Genomic DNA, 17003 nt, shown 5'->3' with positions numbered 1-17003 from the left:
CCACTTGACTTCTACATAATCTTAACTGAACAATCAAAATTGATATATGATCTCAAAATCGTGTTGATCGATGTTAAACATTTCGTAGTGTTGCCATTTGCAATTATAATTTTGAAGAACCAAATTTTACAAAGACAAGCACTCAAGGTAAATCTAGATTACTTGCTGATATTGTGTTACGTTATTTCAGTCTACAATGAACATGGACACCGTCCTAATTGTAGTGAATTGTATATTCAGATTTTTAATTACAGTTCAGCAGTGTTGCCAGCTTTTATATATAAAAAAAACTTCGTCTTAGTTTATGTAACATTAAATAGCGTTTGATGTCTATTTAAATTATGCTGAAAAGTATTGTATATTGCAAACATTCATATGTATGTATTCAGCAATATATGATTCTATTTGAACAGTGTTGCCATCTACCATAAGAAATATATGATATCAAGAGCTATTACTGGTTGCCCTTTGTTGTCCGTTAGAACTTTACTTACCATTACATGTGTTTATTTGGAAAACTAATAAAGGTTTAGAGCAATGATTGAAATGGACGTTAATCTAAATTTTGGACGTAAAAAGTGGACGTAAATCAATCCGGCTTAAAAAAACGGACGTAAAGTAAGGTCGGAGTGTATCACAATTTAAAAGCTTTCTGCTCAATAGTACTTTTAAAAACATGATTTGTGTTGGATTGCGAAGAATTTGATCGGCTTTTTCAATAAACACCCACGGTCATATCATAATTTTTTACCATCCTATGTACCATAGTGTCACGAAGAAGGCTTGCCTGGAATTTCACCTGGTTGTGCCCGAAATAGACGTGGACTTGACGGAAACAGAATTTGAAGAGCAATCATTAGTGTATCTCATTGTTTTAAGTAAATTGTAGTTCCTTTACAACAATTTTACATGATATGGAAGCTAATATATAAATTAGTATTATTGATACCAAATTAGCCGTGAGGCGTTTGGCGAGGTGCAAGAATAAAATCGATCATATTTTTTTGTTTTGTTTTTATTTATGTGTATTTTAAGACCGATCATTATTTGTTGGTGCTTACACAGACGGGAATTAGATTAAAACCCTATGTCATTTTTTTAATCTGCTACCTATTAAGCACGTTTCACATTATTTGCAAAGAATTTTGTTCAACTCGTTAACTAAGAGCTTATTTTGCTTCTTCTAACCCCCTTCCCCCCAATTTCAACCCACACACCAATTGCTAACCATTAAAACAGAGCCTCCCTGCTTCTCTCGCCCCTTCTAGCACTGCCTATGGTTCGCGTCCCTATCAGCACCGTCCGTCCAACAGCCTAGGCGCCACCAGCTACCTGATGGATCGGGAAACCGGCGATTCCGTCACTGCCAGCGAACTCCACTCGGAGGATAGTGGCGCCCTTGGCGGTGCCGGTGCTGGTTCCGGATCCCTCCCCAGCAGTTCCTCTTCGTCCAACGATAGCAACGACGGTAAACCGGCGGCCAGCGCCGTCGGCGAGCACCCACCGAAAAGCAATGAATCCTAATAATCCGCGATGAGCGCGAGAAATGACTCTAAAATGACTAATGGAAACTTGATCCCAGGCTAAACGACCAAAGGACGACGATGAGGAATGATATCCGATTTTAGGTTTAGTGAAGAGATGACTATAAGAACTCGAATAAATTTAAGAAGAGACGACAGTTTACTTTGCTCTGAGGGCAGCTATTACGACAGGGGCGTAACAGAAGAAGTTGAATGAAAGTGTATTCAATTTTCCTTCAGATAAATCGCAATATACTAGTATTTCTCTATTAAAATGAACATAGGGTAAATTTTAGCACCTAAGGTAGTATACTATAGATTAAGGCAAAGTAAAATAGTAGCAAGAAATAAGAAACTAAGAAGCAACTTGTTTTGTTGTATCCGAATAATTCCAAAAGTCTTTAGTTTTATGATAGAAAATTTTAAAGGATTGCGGGAAAATCATGGCGAGTACTGGTAAAATTCTGAAAGAAGATGACTGTAGAAAAAAAGTGAAAAAACTCAAAGAAAAATTATTGAATTTTCAATTATTTGGACGAATTTGTGTTAGATGTTGATCTAATCCCATCCGAAGGAGGTTTGGATTGTGAAAAGAAGATAACCATGTGCAACTGTGGAATCGAGTTCAGTTCTAGGCCTGCTGGCGACGGAGATGGTCGAGTGACTCCGTAGCTTGAAGGAATAGAAGCGCCCGTCTAGCGAATTGGGAGTCGTGAGTTCGAGTCTCACCGGAATACGTGGATTTCTTTTCATAATTCGTAGTCGTGCGGCTAGTGTCACCAAGCATTTAGTCGCATCGTGCTGGGAGCACGGGTTCGATTCTCGTCGCAGCTGTCAGGAAAAGTTTTCGGCTATGCCACTGGGCGTTGCATGCTAGTCCGTTGTCTAGTGTCGTGCTTCCTTCAAAGAGCGAATAGCTCACTGGAAGTACTAAACATGTTCGTGTCTTTTAATTCAAATCTCAATTTGTTCATCGAGCACATGTTCTGTTGTGCACATGGATGTCAAAGCATTTTCAACAGTGTAATTTCCCACATGGCTTGGTTAGCCAAAGCAAAATCAAGAAATTGACATAATTAAACTCTTGTTTTGGCATCCCCAGTGACATATATCAAAAATGTAAATCATTTGGAATTTTCTGTAAAATTTTTCACAATATCGGATAACCTTCGAATGAGTGTAATCAGTTTTGCACCTTTTAATTCCGCCCTGATTGCTTATCCTTTGACAGACACCCGAATTCTGGCTTCCACTTGTAACTTCCTCAGTGTCAGTTATTCAGTGATTGAACCCGATTGAAGTCGGATATGCTATAACAAAGCTACAGATTTTTGAAAAAAAAAAGTTGGCATCAGGTACTGTGAAGGGTAAGATCAAGACATTTAACAGGAAGGTCATCGTTGTATGTTTTACAAAATTGGCCCTCCAATTTCAAAATTTTCCCGATACTGACTTGAGATTCTATCCACTGTTTCTTTTATTCCTCCATACTACTTTGAGTCATACAATGATCGATTCTTGAATGTGATTTCAAGAATTGCTTCCATATTTTTGGGAGTTCTTTCGACTATGCCTTTTGAAATTCATTAAGTCATTCTAAAAATTTTTGAGTTCATTAATTCGGGATTTTTGTTTTTTGAGGAAAGGTTCGGTATTTACCTAATTTGACAATTGTGAATTTCATTTAATTTTGTTGCTCAGTTTTCTTTCAGCCATTTTGGAATTTTTCCATGAGGCGATTGAAAATTTCTTGAACGATATTTTTTTAATTCTTTCAAAGATTCTTTTTGGAATTTCTTTGAGGATTCCTTTGCCAACTGTTTGGTAAGTTTCTTTTAAACAAATAGCTTTCGCTCTTCGTACATATGTACAACAGAGATGGTTATATTTGCGGTTTAGGGGATGATGATATAGATCGATGAGATTAGAATTGAACTTTATGACAACTAGGTTGCCGGGTCATTAATTGGATCGGTAGCTAGAATAAGGGTCGTGAGTTCAAATCTCACCTGATCTGTGGATTTTTTCCCAATTTAACCAATTATTTACCCATCTGTACATATGTACGTTGAGTTATTTGAAATTCATAAGTTTCTTTTGTCATTCTTACGAAATTTGTTCGTCAATTTCTTTTGGAATTGATTTGAAAATACATTAAGATTCTTTTTCAACGATTTCTTTGTAAATTTTGATAATAACTTTTGCTTCTTTGAAGTTTAATCGGTCCCGATTTTCACTGCCAATCACATTAACATGAATACTGTTTGAAACCAAAAATCAATAATTCTGCTTTCGGGCTGTAGCTGATCAATTTGTGAAGTGGTATGATATTTGCTTAACATACTTTTCTTGGAATTCCTTTTGGAATGTAATGGAATGTTTTGGCAATATTATGGTAATTCATTTGTATTTTGATTTGAAACCCATTTTGAAACTGATTTAGCAATTCCTTTGATGATTTCTTCAGAAATTTGTGTGGAAGTTTTTTACATTTTTTTTAGAAATTTCTTCAGATATTTTTTTAGAGAATTATTTTAAATTCTTTTGGAAAATCCTCTTTCAATTGTTTTGGAAATTATTTCTAAAATCCACTCACCCTATTCCTCAGGTATCCATATGCCGATCTCTTTGAAAATTACTTTGGTCATTGTTTAGAAATTACTCAGATAAGATAAAGGAATTTCTTAATAAAATATCTGAAGATTTACCGAAAGAGTTTTCAAAGTAATTTGGTATAAGAAATTTCCAATGGATTTCTCAAAGAAGTTTTAGAAGAAACTTCAAATTAAATGCCTAATGATTATTTGTAAATTACTATGTTAAATTCTTTGAGAATTGGTTTTATAGTAAAATTGATTTTTTGTACCGTCAAGGCGCCATTCACCGTGTTCCTTCGACTATTTTTGAATGATATGACAATTTCCCTTCAATTTCACCAATACAAAACTAATGTATTGTTACCATGTCAAAACACTCATTAGAAACATTTAAAAGTATCATTTTGACACTAAAGTGTGTTTACGTGAAGCGGGTTTCTGCTCGTTCACTGCATTCATAGTGAAAAAACGAAAACTGCGCTAAGGTGATTTAAGCGATATACTAAATGTACAGGGGATAGACAAAATGATCGGGACAGGCAAAATTTTCACTTTTCAAAAAATGTTCAACTAGCTGTAACTTTTCGAAAAGGGCATCAAATATTCTCAATTTTTTACTGTAAGTTCACCAACTAGTTGTTTATCAGTGGTTCAAATTTTTAAAAGTTCGGGCCATTCTTCACGAAGTCATAAAGATTCTAGGAAAAAATATATAATTATAACTTTGAGCTGTTTTATCTCCGGATTAAATGAACCAAATGCAATAAAATTTTGACCATTTATGACTTATATAATGAGCTATGAAAAACCGTTGACCTAACTTAAAATTCCTAACATGGAAGAAAATTATAACGATTAGATTATTTTTCTAATAAAACACCAAATTATTGAAAACATCAGCATCGTTTCAAAATTCAAGATGCAAATTATAGTTCATTTCCAGAGATGTTTTCCAGAGTTTATTATATAGGTCATGAATGGTTAAAATTTCATTGCAATCGGTGCATTGAATCCGGAGATATAACAGATGAAAGTTGGATATCGGATAATCTTACCTTTTCCAAGAATATTTATTACTTCGTGAAGAATGATCCGATCTTTTCCAAATTTGGACTACTGATGCACAACTAGTTGATGAACTTGCAGTAAAAATTTGATAATATTTGATGCAGTTTTCGAAAAGTTACAGCTTGTTGAACATTTTCTGAAAAGCGAAAATTTTGCCTGTCCTGATCATTTTGCCTATCCCCTGTAGTAACGTTTTTATTCCACCAAGAAGCAATTCAATTCACATATAGGTATGTATTTTGCATTACCGAAGTAAGTTTAACAAGAAAGTACGATCACTCGCACATTTTAATTGAAACAAAAAGGCACGGTAAATAGGTACCCTAAATATCAATGGTCTCCATTCACCGTGCCCCATATCTAAAAAAAATGAAAATTTGAACATTCGTTTTTCTAATAAAATCTTGCAAGTTATTACTTGAAATGAATTTAAACGAAGAAAATTCCCTTGGCTGGGTTGTTTTGATCATTTTTAAACAAAATAGAATAAAATTTCTCATACACGGTGAATGGGTCCCTCCTACCACGGTGAATGGTGACCTATCACGGAATCAGGCGACCTTACTACCCTCTACTAATTGTACTATATTACCAAATTTTGTGAAAAAAATTCTACTTCTGTGGATATTGCTTTAATTTTAACCTATAATGAAGGCAATTAAAAGCGGCACCAACAATGTTTATAAGACTGGTGTCAAATGACAGCCCTTATTTGCCCCGAATCCTCTTAGATCCACGGTGAATGGTACCTTGACGGTAAATTTTAAGAGAAAAAAATATTCTATTATTGTATTGTAAACCCCTTTGAAGTTGATTTACCATTTCCTTTGATGATTCCTTCGGCAATTTGTTCGAAAGTTTATTTTTATTTTTTTATTTTTGGAAGTTTCTTCGGAAAGTTTATTTGAGAATTCCTTGGAACTTCCTCTAATATTTTTTTTTGGTATTTCCTTCTCAAATTTGCTTAAAAACTCTCTCAGACTGTTTCTATGAAAACTTAAATGTTCTGCATCAGACTTGCTGAAAAAATTGCATAGCATTCTGAAGACATCACCGATTTCCAACAGAATTTGAAAGAATTCCAAGAGGAATTGCCGAATTAATTTTTGAAAAATATACCGAAGGAGTTTTCAAAGAAATTTGAAAAACAAAGAATTGCCAGTGGAATTCAAAATGAAATTTTCTTCGAAAATTTCAAGAAATTTTCCGGAATAAATTGCCGAAAAAAATATTAAAAGAATTCATAAGGGAAAGGTCAAATCGTTGCCAGAAATTGATCAAATATATTCCCAACAAAATTTGCCAAAGAAGTTTTAAATGGAGTTTTCGAATGTATTTTCGATAGAATAGCGGGACGAATATGAAAAAATGCCGCAGTAGTTATCGAAGGAATTCTTAAAATTTCCGAAGGAATTTTCCGTAGGAACAAAAAGTTTTCCGAATTTTTATTCAAACAATTAACCGTAAGATGGAAAGGGGGATGGCTTTCTCAGTCTTCGAATCAAGAGAGATTTTTATCTACATTCCCGACGTTTCGGTCTGGAGATTTGGCCTTTTCCAAGGGTAGTAGTGTCTACCGACTATCGTTTTTGGAGTTTGCATAAGGAATGCTCTTCTGGGTTGCTTTCCATGTATATATGTTGTTATTTTAGATTTTTAATTATGTGTAATTCACTGTGTACTGGTAACGACTGTTTTGGCCCTTGAAAAAGGCCAAATCCCTAGGCCGAAGCGTCGGCAATGTAGATAAAAATCGTTCTTGATTCGAAGACTGAGAAAGCCATCCCCCGTCCATAAAGTTTCCAGTCGTAAAACCCTATACTAAACCGAAACAATATGTGATTTTCCCCGGAGATATTGCTGAACAAAAGTTAAAAGGAATACCTGAAGAAGTTTCCGTAGCAATAGACAAATAAGCTTCCCTAATAATTGCCTGATAGATTTTCAAAGGAAATAAGAAAAACAACCAAACAAATGCACGAGGAGTTGGGAATTTTGAGAATTTGGTCAATATGATAGTTTTGAAAAACTAGCTTCAAAAAGAGTTATAAAACAATTGCTGCCTTTATGCTAAAAAATGACATAGAAATTGTCTTAATAATTATCATATGCATTGCAGAGCGAATGCGCAAACGTAACGCTGAATTACTTTACAAAAAAAAATTCCGCAACAATCCTCAACGCAAATGCAGAAAGAGTTCTTAATGGAATTGTTTGAGGAATTTCCAAAGAAAATTCTAGAAAAAATGCTGAAGGAATTCTATATAAAATATCGATGGGATTCTGAAAGCCATCACTTAACAAATGATAACACAGCGCAACATTTTTTTTGTCTCAAGAGCAAACTCATGTGTCTCCGAAGGTTTTTGGGCCGCTGAATCCGAATCCGGGCTCAGATTTGCTCCAACACGTCACAATTTTGAGCTATACCTCAAATTATAGGGCAAAATATGCGGTTTTGGGCTTTTTTGACTGCTAGGCATTAAGCATGGAAATATTTTTTTTGAGCAATCAAAAGGTTAATTGGTCAATTAACATCTAAATTAACGACTCATGCAAAATATTTCGTTTTACCTTATCAAATTTCATAGATTTAAGCATTTTATGTTAGTATGAAAACTTGCATGCAATTTTTGGAGGGTGACTTGTATGGGAAATATCGTACCTAACATAAATCGCTTAAAACTATCAAATTCGATTTGGTAAAACGAAAAATTTTGCATCAGTCGTTAATTTAGATGTTAATTGACCAATTAACCTTTTGATTGCCTAAAAAAAATATTTCAATGCTTAATAACTTGCAGTCAAAAAAGCCCAAAATCGCATATTTTACCCAATAAATTGAGGTATAGCTCAAAATTGTGACGTGTTGGAGCAAATCTGAGCCCGGATTCGGATTCAGCGGCCCAAAATCTTTCAGAGACACATAAGTTTACTCTTGAGACAGACCAAAAGTTAATTTTTGTTACGCTGTGTAATTTGCAATGGATTTTACATAGGCATTGCCTGGGAAATTTCCGAATTAATTGCAGAAAAATTGCTAAAGAAATTCACATATGTAAGTATTGCTGAGAAAATTGCCAAAGGTATAATCGTCAGAATTTTCCAAGGGAATTGCAGCTGCTTTTTCAGGAATTCTGATTGTTTGAAGTTAAGTGAAATGTGAAATATATTGAGATTATCTCTAAATTATTATGAATTTTAAGGACAAACGTCTTGAAATCCCGCTTCAACAGTGCATCAGAGCTTCAGACGCACAAATCTCAAGAAGGAAGCTTCAAACAACAGTGCATTGTATTATTTTGTTCTTGCTCACTTGTAATAAGCTTAAAATAAGAGGCTCAGGTGCACTGGTTTTGTTTACGAAGTGATTTGTGCTTTCAAAATCGTGAGTAGGTGCCAAAGTCGGCCATTGTGGCGGCCATTTTGGGATTCTAACAAGTCTGTCCATAAGTCTATCGGTGTGTTTTCGAGGAGAGTTTGAATAATTTGCATTTTGTTGGTGTATCAGGACAGGATGAGGTTTAGTTAAAAGAAAATCAATTAAAGTTTAAAAGATCAACAAGATATTTTAGTTTCAGAATGTTTTTATGAATCTAACATCTAACATCAATGATGTAGGTGAGTGCTGATGTGGTTTTGCGCAAGGTTGCGATATTTCATAAGTTAATTCAACATTTTTGCCTTTCTCGTACACCAAGGTGTACCGAGTTCACTGTTTACTCCGAAAATGAAATTTTGATAGAGCCCCCGGAGGGGCAAGTTTCATATACCAATCGACTCAGCTCGAGTTGAGATGATGTATGTGTGTGTGTAGCTGTACAAAAAAAAAGGTCACCTCACTTTTAGATAGTAAATTGTAACAATTTTAACGATCGACGGCTCAGTCGACGCGGAATCTGGTCCCATTGTTTCCTATTGAAAATGGTTCGGATCGGTCCAGCCGTTCCGGAGTTATGGCCATTTAGGTGTTTCGGAACCGGTACACGCAAAACAAGAAAAGCTACCAAAAATTGAGATATGCCTTTTCTACCAATTTATGTATTAAAAACGTACAGAAAATGTGATAAATCATAATCCATTCGTTGTATTAAGATGCGCTACACGGTTTCATAGCTTCCATACCACTACACACAAACACCTCCATTCAAACCCGAGAAGTTGAACCGGGTTGCGTCTAAAAATAACTTTCGCTTCGCTGCTGAGCTTCGCGTCCTATTGTCTACATGGAATTTTCCACTTGCAAACAGCAACCTGCTGGATGCGGGCTTTTCAGTGCACAATGGGTCTAGAGTCGTATTTACGAAGACAAAAATGTTTCTGCCAAGTTCTGCCATTTCTTTTTTTTTTCATTATTGTGAAATGATTACGGTCAATCAAGTGTGGCTTATCCAAAAATCTGCTGATTAATTATTCTCTATACAATATCAGAATGTTTTACAAAGTTATAGCAAATTTACAAAAATAAAACATTCGATTGATTTGATTGATTTGTCTTTATTAAAGAGACTTTCAGCCCTTGGATAAAACATTCGAATCATTACAACTTTTCGAAAAGTTTTCAATAAATTGCAACTTTTTTGCCTTTGGTCATATTTTAGTCGAGTCCAACGATACATGAAGACCAATACATTAGTCATAAACTTTCAAAATTTAATTTAATTCGGTTCGCTTAGTCCTAAGGTACAGTAATTTGATAAACGGAAGTCAAAAACTAGATATAGATAGAAGGGCTCTAATTTAGTGTAAAGTTGAATAATCAATCAAGCCCAAATTTGCACCAAATAAATCAAACTCGTTGAGGAACAAGTAATTAAAATAGTTTTGGTGGACTTTATAAAAGGATACAACTTGCTAAAAATGTTTTAGGCAATTTTTAAAACTAAGCATGCTTTTGTATATACCACTAGGCGGTGCTAGAGGTCAAGCAAATTTTAAATTTAATATATCTCAGAATTCTGGTCACTTACAAAGTTGGTGTCTTTGACAATGTTGTTTGGTAGGTCAAGGGCTTACAGTTAATGGTCCACTTGTTTCGTAATTTTGCCACAAGGAAGCGCAAGTTACACATTTGCAAAATTATGGAAATGAATGTTTTTTTTTTCGTAAAGCAATCAAAAAGCTGTAATTTAGTTTTCTTTGAACATATTTAAGTCAAGTCAAAGGTTTTTCAAAGAGCTATATATTAGTCATAAATGTGCAAAATTTCATTTCATTCGGTTCACTTAATCCAGAGATATAGCACTTTAACGAAGAACACTCAAATATGAAACATTTTACTAGAGTCGCTCCAACTTCATGTAAAACTATCCAATTGAGCTCAAATTTGTACCATTTATAGCTAATTGGTTGTGCAACTAGCAGATAAAATTTGAGAATATTCCCTACATATTATAGAAAGTTACAGGTTGCTGAATATATTCGAGATAATAAGTAAAAGATACATGCTTCTTCTAATTTGCAACTAGCGCCGTCTACTGGCAGAATCCTGAACCAATCAGCTAATCAACTGAAACGCCTTAATAAACCAAACAACATTGCCGAAGAAACCAATTTTCTAAGTAATCAGAGTTCTGAGATATCTATCTATATATATAAAAATGGATTTCCGTCTGTCTGTCTGTCTGTCTGTCTGTCTGTCTGACCGCTATGGATTCGGAAACTACTGAACCGATCGACGTCAAATTTTGTATGTAGGTACTCTTGGGGCCGGGGCAAGGGCCGGGGAAGGTTCTTAGCTTGGTGTGAGACCTCTCAGGTCTCTGGAACGGGGGGCTCCCTTACAAATGAAACAGAAATGAGCTGAGAGAAAAGATCAAAACTCAAAAGTAACAAAACCAATCTAGCATGCGGTGCAACAATTGTCAAATTTGAATTGCCAATTGAATGTTTGCCCAAAAAGACCAGGTGGGGCAAACACGGCGGTGGCTGGCCAGGTGGGCCCCTTGGTGGGCCCCAATAGCCGCAGAGGAAAGGCCGGGGGTTTCTGACCCACGGGGTGCGACAACGGCTACGTCCCGAAGAAGTAGGCCCGGAATGGCCGGGCGCGGCAGCGTGGGTGGTGAACAACAGCGAGGCGATTACGGCAAGGTTAGCGTCGATAGCCACCGAGAAAAGCCCGTGGTTTCTAACTCCCGTGGTGTGCCGACTTTGTCCCGAGGAAACAGGCCCGGGAGGACCGGGGATTGGGCAACTGGATTGAGAGGACTTCCACCAACCGGCAGGTTTCTGAGGAAACGATTTCCTAGGAATGAGCGGAAAATTCATTGGGAAATCCAAATCTTCTCAAATGAAGACTTATGAGACTCTATGTAGTAACATCTGAATCTGAAAGTATGCATATCAGAATCTTTGGGGAAATCCTGATCAACGTATCAAAAAAGTCTCCGGGGGAATTGCACCGGATGTTAACTGGGGCCATTTGAATGTTAACTGGGTTTGTCTTACACTAACCTAACACTCATATTTTCCTTTAGGAGTCCATCCAATTCTTTCTTAAATTATTCATCTAGAAATTATTGCAGACATGGATTTCTTTAGATTTTTTTATCCAGCGATTCCTAAATAAACTCTTCCATGAATTCGCTAAGGAAATTCTCCTGTAATTCCCTTAGGAATTCCTCATGGTTTTTTTTTTTCAAAAATTCACCCGGAAATTCTTTCTGTGATTTTTCCTGGAACAACTTTCGGAATTATTTTAAAAATGTCTACAAGCATTCTTCTTGGGATTCCTCCAGAAATTCCTTCAGGAGTTGTTCCAGGATTCATCTGGGAATTCCTTCAGGGATTCGTCCAGGAATTCCTCTATAATGTCCGCCAGAGATTCCTCTAGAAATTCCTCCAGGTATTCCTCTAGATATGCCTCAAGCAATTCCTCTAGAGATTCCATCAGGGGTTCATCCAGGAACTTCTTCTGGAATTCTTTCAGGGATTTGTCCAGGAATTCCTCCAGGGATTCTTCCTGAAATTTCTCCAGTGATTCTTCAAGAAAATCATCAAGAAATTCCTCTAGGGATTACTCTAGAGATTTCTCCAGGAGTTCCTTGGAAGATAGCTCAAGGAATTTCTCTGGAGATTTCTCCAGAAAATCTCTCAGGTATGTCTACTGGAATTCCTTCAGGAGCTCCTCCAAGCATTCCTTCAGGAGTTTTTTTTTATTCTTAATCACTTAACCTAATTTACAGCTCTATTGTCCACTTGGGCACTACGTGAGCAATTTCAATTGACAGCTGCACTTTTTGTACAGCGCCTAGATTCTATTCTACTTTATCGAACTGGTTGCCTTTCTGCTGCTTTCACTTTTTTCTACTTTATACCTAGTAGAATGATGAGCGCAAGGATGATGATGGATGGTCGTTGTTCCTTTCCAGTCCGATTGGGGGTCCATTATGAGTAGCAGTTCGCCGATGTCCAGGTATCCGGGTCCGTTTGAGCCATGGGACTCAGAAGAGGGTCAGTGTCAGTTGCTTTCGGGGGAAAAGCAACTGACGAAAAATTGCAAGTGCGGGGGTTGGGAATCAAACCCATGACCATCCGCATATGAAGCGCACGTGTGACCAACTACGCCACGGGCTCCGGCATTCCTTCAGGAGTTCCTCTAGCGATTGCTCTTGGAATTTCTCCACGAATTCTTTTAGGAATTCCTCCAGGAATTCTTTTTGAAATACCTCCAGGCACTCCTCCAGGGATATGTATAAGGATTCCTCCAGGGGTTCAGGATTTAATTCTGGGACTCCTCCAGGAAACCCTTTGAGAATTCCACCAGGAATTAACCCAGAAAATCCTGCATTGCCACCAAGAGTACTTCCAGAAATTACCCCAAGAGTTGATCCAGGAATTGATCCAGAAAATCCTCCAGGGGTTCCTTTTTGAAATTCTTTCAAGAATTTCTTCAGTAATTCCTCCATGAGTTTTTTCAGGGAATACTTCCAGGGTTTCCTTCGGGAGATTTTCCAGAAATTTCTCCTCCAGATATTCCTCCAAGGGTTCCTCAAGAGATTTCTCCAGGAATTGTTTCAAGGCATCCCTCTAGGAATACAACCAGCATTTCCTCCAGGAATTCCTCCAGGAATTGGTCCAGGTATTTACCAGAAATTCCTTCAGGGATTCCTCTAAAGATACTTCCAGAGATTCCTCCAGGAATTTCTATGAAGATTCCTCCAATAATTCATCCAGATATTCTCTCAAGATTATTCATTTAGGAATTCCTCCGGATATTCCTCTGGAAATTCATCCAGGAGTTCCTATGGAGATTTCTTCAGGATTCCTCGAAGAATTCCTGCAGGAATTTCTCTAGAGATACCTCATGAAATTCCACTAGGGATTCCTCGAGGTATTTCTCCAGAAATTCTTCCTCGAGAGATTCTACCTAAAAGTTTTCCAGCGATTCTTCAAGAAAACCTTCCAAAAATTCCTCCAGGAGTTCATCTGAAGATTTCTTAAGGAATTTCTCTAGATATTCCTCCAGGAATTCGCACAGGCATGTCTCCAGGCATTTCTTATGGAGCTTAGGTTAGAAGTTCTGTTCTATTATATTCTATACATACACGATGTTCTATTATATCGACAATGATTTTTCTTAAGGGCCTAAGTGACTTGATCAATTTCTCTTCGTAGACTCTCTCTTTCGCTAATAACTTGATCAAAACAAACAAAATCATTATTCTATTTGTTTCTAGAGCTTGATGTAGTCGTTGTCTTCGCCTTTCAACCAAAAAAAAACTTTGGAAAACTAAATACACTTTCCGTAATAACACAAAGAGAGAATCGATGAAGAGAAATCGAAAATGTCAGTTAGGCCCTTATAAAGAATCAGTGTCGATATATACAACTGACTTTGAATAAACGTTGTAGTCGATGAAATAATAGAACGATCGGCATGATTTTTGCACGGTCCAATTCGACTTCAGGGTGGCTATGTTTAAATGTAGAAAAAGTTGGGAAAATCAACTACATAATTTATTTAAAAAAAAACTACGGCATTACTAAAATATGCATGAGATGCGAAGAATTTCAAAAACAACACAATTAAATAAATATTAAATGCGGTACATAATTATAAAAAAACACCAGCACATTTAAAATGGGCAATACAAGGTTTGCCGGGTAAGCTAGTATGGAATATAATAATTAATTTATCGTCAGCGCTACCTACACAGCAAAAAAATTCTTGTGATATCACATCATTTTCGCCGCACATCAGTCGTGTCGTAAAAATGATGTACAAAATACATTCGTTCTACGCAGCAAATCAGCCGCCGCAACTTGAAAGTGGGGCTAGCAATCGCTAGAACCGGAACGATCGATGAATCATAATAATATTATATAAGTAAAATATTGGCATGGATTTGTACACTGATCCGTTGATTGTGAGGCGTATCCCTTACCTCTCGGCTGTTTCACCGAGTTGGGAGGTAGATGATAAATATGATACTGCTTCTGAGTATTTGCTGGAATGAGTTTGTTGATACTTTCCGGTGCCAACCAGGGTGAACATATGGTGAGTGTGATAAATGTTGGAAAACGATGTAACCGAATGAAATTACGTTCAAAATGAATACATTGCCAGAAATTACGCGCCTGGATATTACAAAATTATTTGCTGTGTAGTGGTAGAATTTTGAATCAAACGGCCCATCACCAGTAAAACCTTGGCTGGCCTAACAACTTTGCCAAGTATACCGAATATTTAAGTAATCATGGTGCTAAGATGTACGGTACGGAAATTTCGCCAGTGCTACGTCTTGCTGTCTGTGATATCTGTCATACCAGAGACAAACAGACGTAACACTGATGAAATGTTTATACCAAATATCTCATCATCCTGGTTACTTAGAGAGTTGGTGTCTTCGGCAATATTATTTGGCTGGTCAAGAACTAACAAATGATGAGCCGTTTGATTCAAAATTCCACCAAAAAGGCAGCGCTAGTGAGCAAACAAATATTATATTCCATATATCTCAGGACTCAGATCACTTAGAAATTTGATGTCTTCGGCGATGTTGTTAGGTTGGTTACGGCCGCTCAGTTGATTAGCTGATTGGTTTAAGGTTCTGTCAGTAGGCGGCGCTAGTTACGAATTAATTGAAGCATGCAACTTTTATTTATTATTTCAAATATATTCAGCAAGCTGTAACTTTTTCAATAATGCACCAAATATTCTCAAATTTTTCCTGCCAGTTGCACAACTAGTAAGCTATAAACGGTACAAATTTGGGCTCGATTGGATAACTTTACATAAAATTGGAGCAACTCTAATAAAGTAGTTCATATTTGAGTGTTCTTCGTTTAATTGCTATATCTCTGGATCAAGTGAACCGAATGAAATGCAATATTGCACAATTATGACTAATACATAGCTCTTTGAAAAACCTTTGACTTGACTTAGACACGTTCAAAGAAAACAAACTTATAGCTTGTTGATTACTTCACGAAAAAATATCAATCATTTGAATGATTTAGCAAATGTGTAACTAGCGCCGCCTAGTGGACCATTATAACTGTAAGCCCTTGACTCACTTAACAACGTTGTCGAAGACACCAACTTTCTAAGTGGTGAGAGTCCTGAGATATATGAAATTTAAAATTTGCCGTTTATTGGTGGAATTTCTAATTAAACGATCCATCACCATCCATCATGGCATCGCACATAAAATTATTAGAAAGCAGATTTTTGAATCAGTTTAACCAGACGAACCACCCTAACATAACAATAATAGGGAATAGGGTCAACAATTGAAAATAAACTTTCTAAAACACAGTATGTGTCTTAAAACTTAAAGCTGAAGCTTAAACAGTTTTGTCTTCGCAAATACGGCTCTGGACCCATTGTGCAGTGTGGCGGCTGTATCACTTCCATCACCAAGCCACGTTTGTGTTGATGATGATGGCTTTCAGCCTCGTGTCTATCCATGTGCAGTTGTAGCCGTGCCGGTTAGAGCGCAGGGTACTGTGAATCACCATTACAGTGCCTCGGTTCGATTCCCGCCGCCACCCGTATTTCTTTTTAAACAATGATTGGTATTTGATGCCGCCGCTGCTGCCATGATCAGTCTAAAAATAGAACAAATAATGAGAAACCAGTGCGACAGAGCACACGCACACATGCGAAATTTTCCTTTTCCAGATTCTAGGAAGCCAATACAATTTTTGGTATACTGCCACCTACCAATTTTTGTATTTGCAAGGCCCTAATACAATATTTGTATATGTTTCATACCCAACTGTATTAGAATCTGCCAATCTCAGGTTGCGTGTACCCCTGGAAGGGGCCAGACATGAAAATGCACCAAACCCATGCATGCGACCCATCAAACCACGGTATTTACGATTATCTGATGAACGGCAAGCAGGAAAATAGTCTCAGACCATATCTGAACCGGTAGTGGGTTGTCCGGTCCTGGGTGTCCCGCCGGAAGTGGCCAAATATCAAATTGAACATAACTCATGCATGCGACACATCAAACAGCGGCTTTTTCGATAATCCGATGAACGGTTAGCAGGAAAACAGTATCAAACCACATCTGAACCGGTAGTAATCCGGAACTGGTTCCGGATGACCCACCGAAAGTGGCCAAATATAAAAGAGTACCAAACCCATGCATGCAACACATCAAACAGCGGCATTTTCGATAACCGGTTAGCAGGAAAACAATATCAGACCATATCTGAACCAGTAAGTAGTGTTCCGGAACCGCTTCCGGGGGTCCCGACGGATGTGGCCAAATATAAAAGAGTACCAAACCCATGCATGCGATACAACAAACAACGGATTTTCTGATAATTTGATGACTGATTATCAAATAAACAGGTTAGG

The 17003-nt window shown here is 37.0% G+C and overlaps 2 protein-coding genes across 4 annotated transcripts in view; both read left to right on the top strand.

Annotated features, from left to right (window-relative positions):
• LOC115255807 (prisilkin-39) overlaps window positions 1–1861 on the top strand; it is a 216563-nt gene extending 214702 nt beyond the window's left edge. For 2 of the 3 annotated variants that reach the window (XM_029853983.2, XM_062853893.1), the window contains one exon: window positions 1269–1861. In XM_029853983.2, coding sequence (XP_029709843.2) covers window positions 1269–1524 — 256 coding nt within the window. In that variant the 3' untranslated portion in view covers window positions 1525–1861. Of the gene's footprint in view, window positions 1–1239 lie in introns of all 3 variants that reach the window. The other variant, XM_029853987.2, reaches the window with a different exon arrangement.
• Window positions 1–17003, top strand: part of LOC134288597 (uncharacterized) — a 385031-nt gene that overhangs the window by 267686 nt on the left and 100342 nt on the right. The window lies entirely within an intron of this gene.

Source organism: Aedes albopictus, chromosome 2, assembly GCF_035046485.1.
Source record: "Aedes albopictus strain Foshan chromosome 2, AalbF5, whole genome shotgun sequence".
In the NCBI taxonomy this organism is placed as follows: domain Eukaryota; kingdom Metazoa; phylum Arthropoda; class Insecta; order Diptera; family Culicidae; genus Aedes; species Aedes albopictus.
This window is presented reverse-complemented; position numbering and strand designations above follow the sequence as displayed.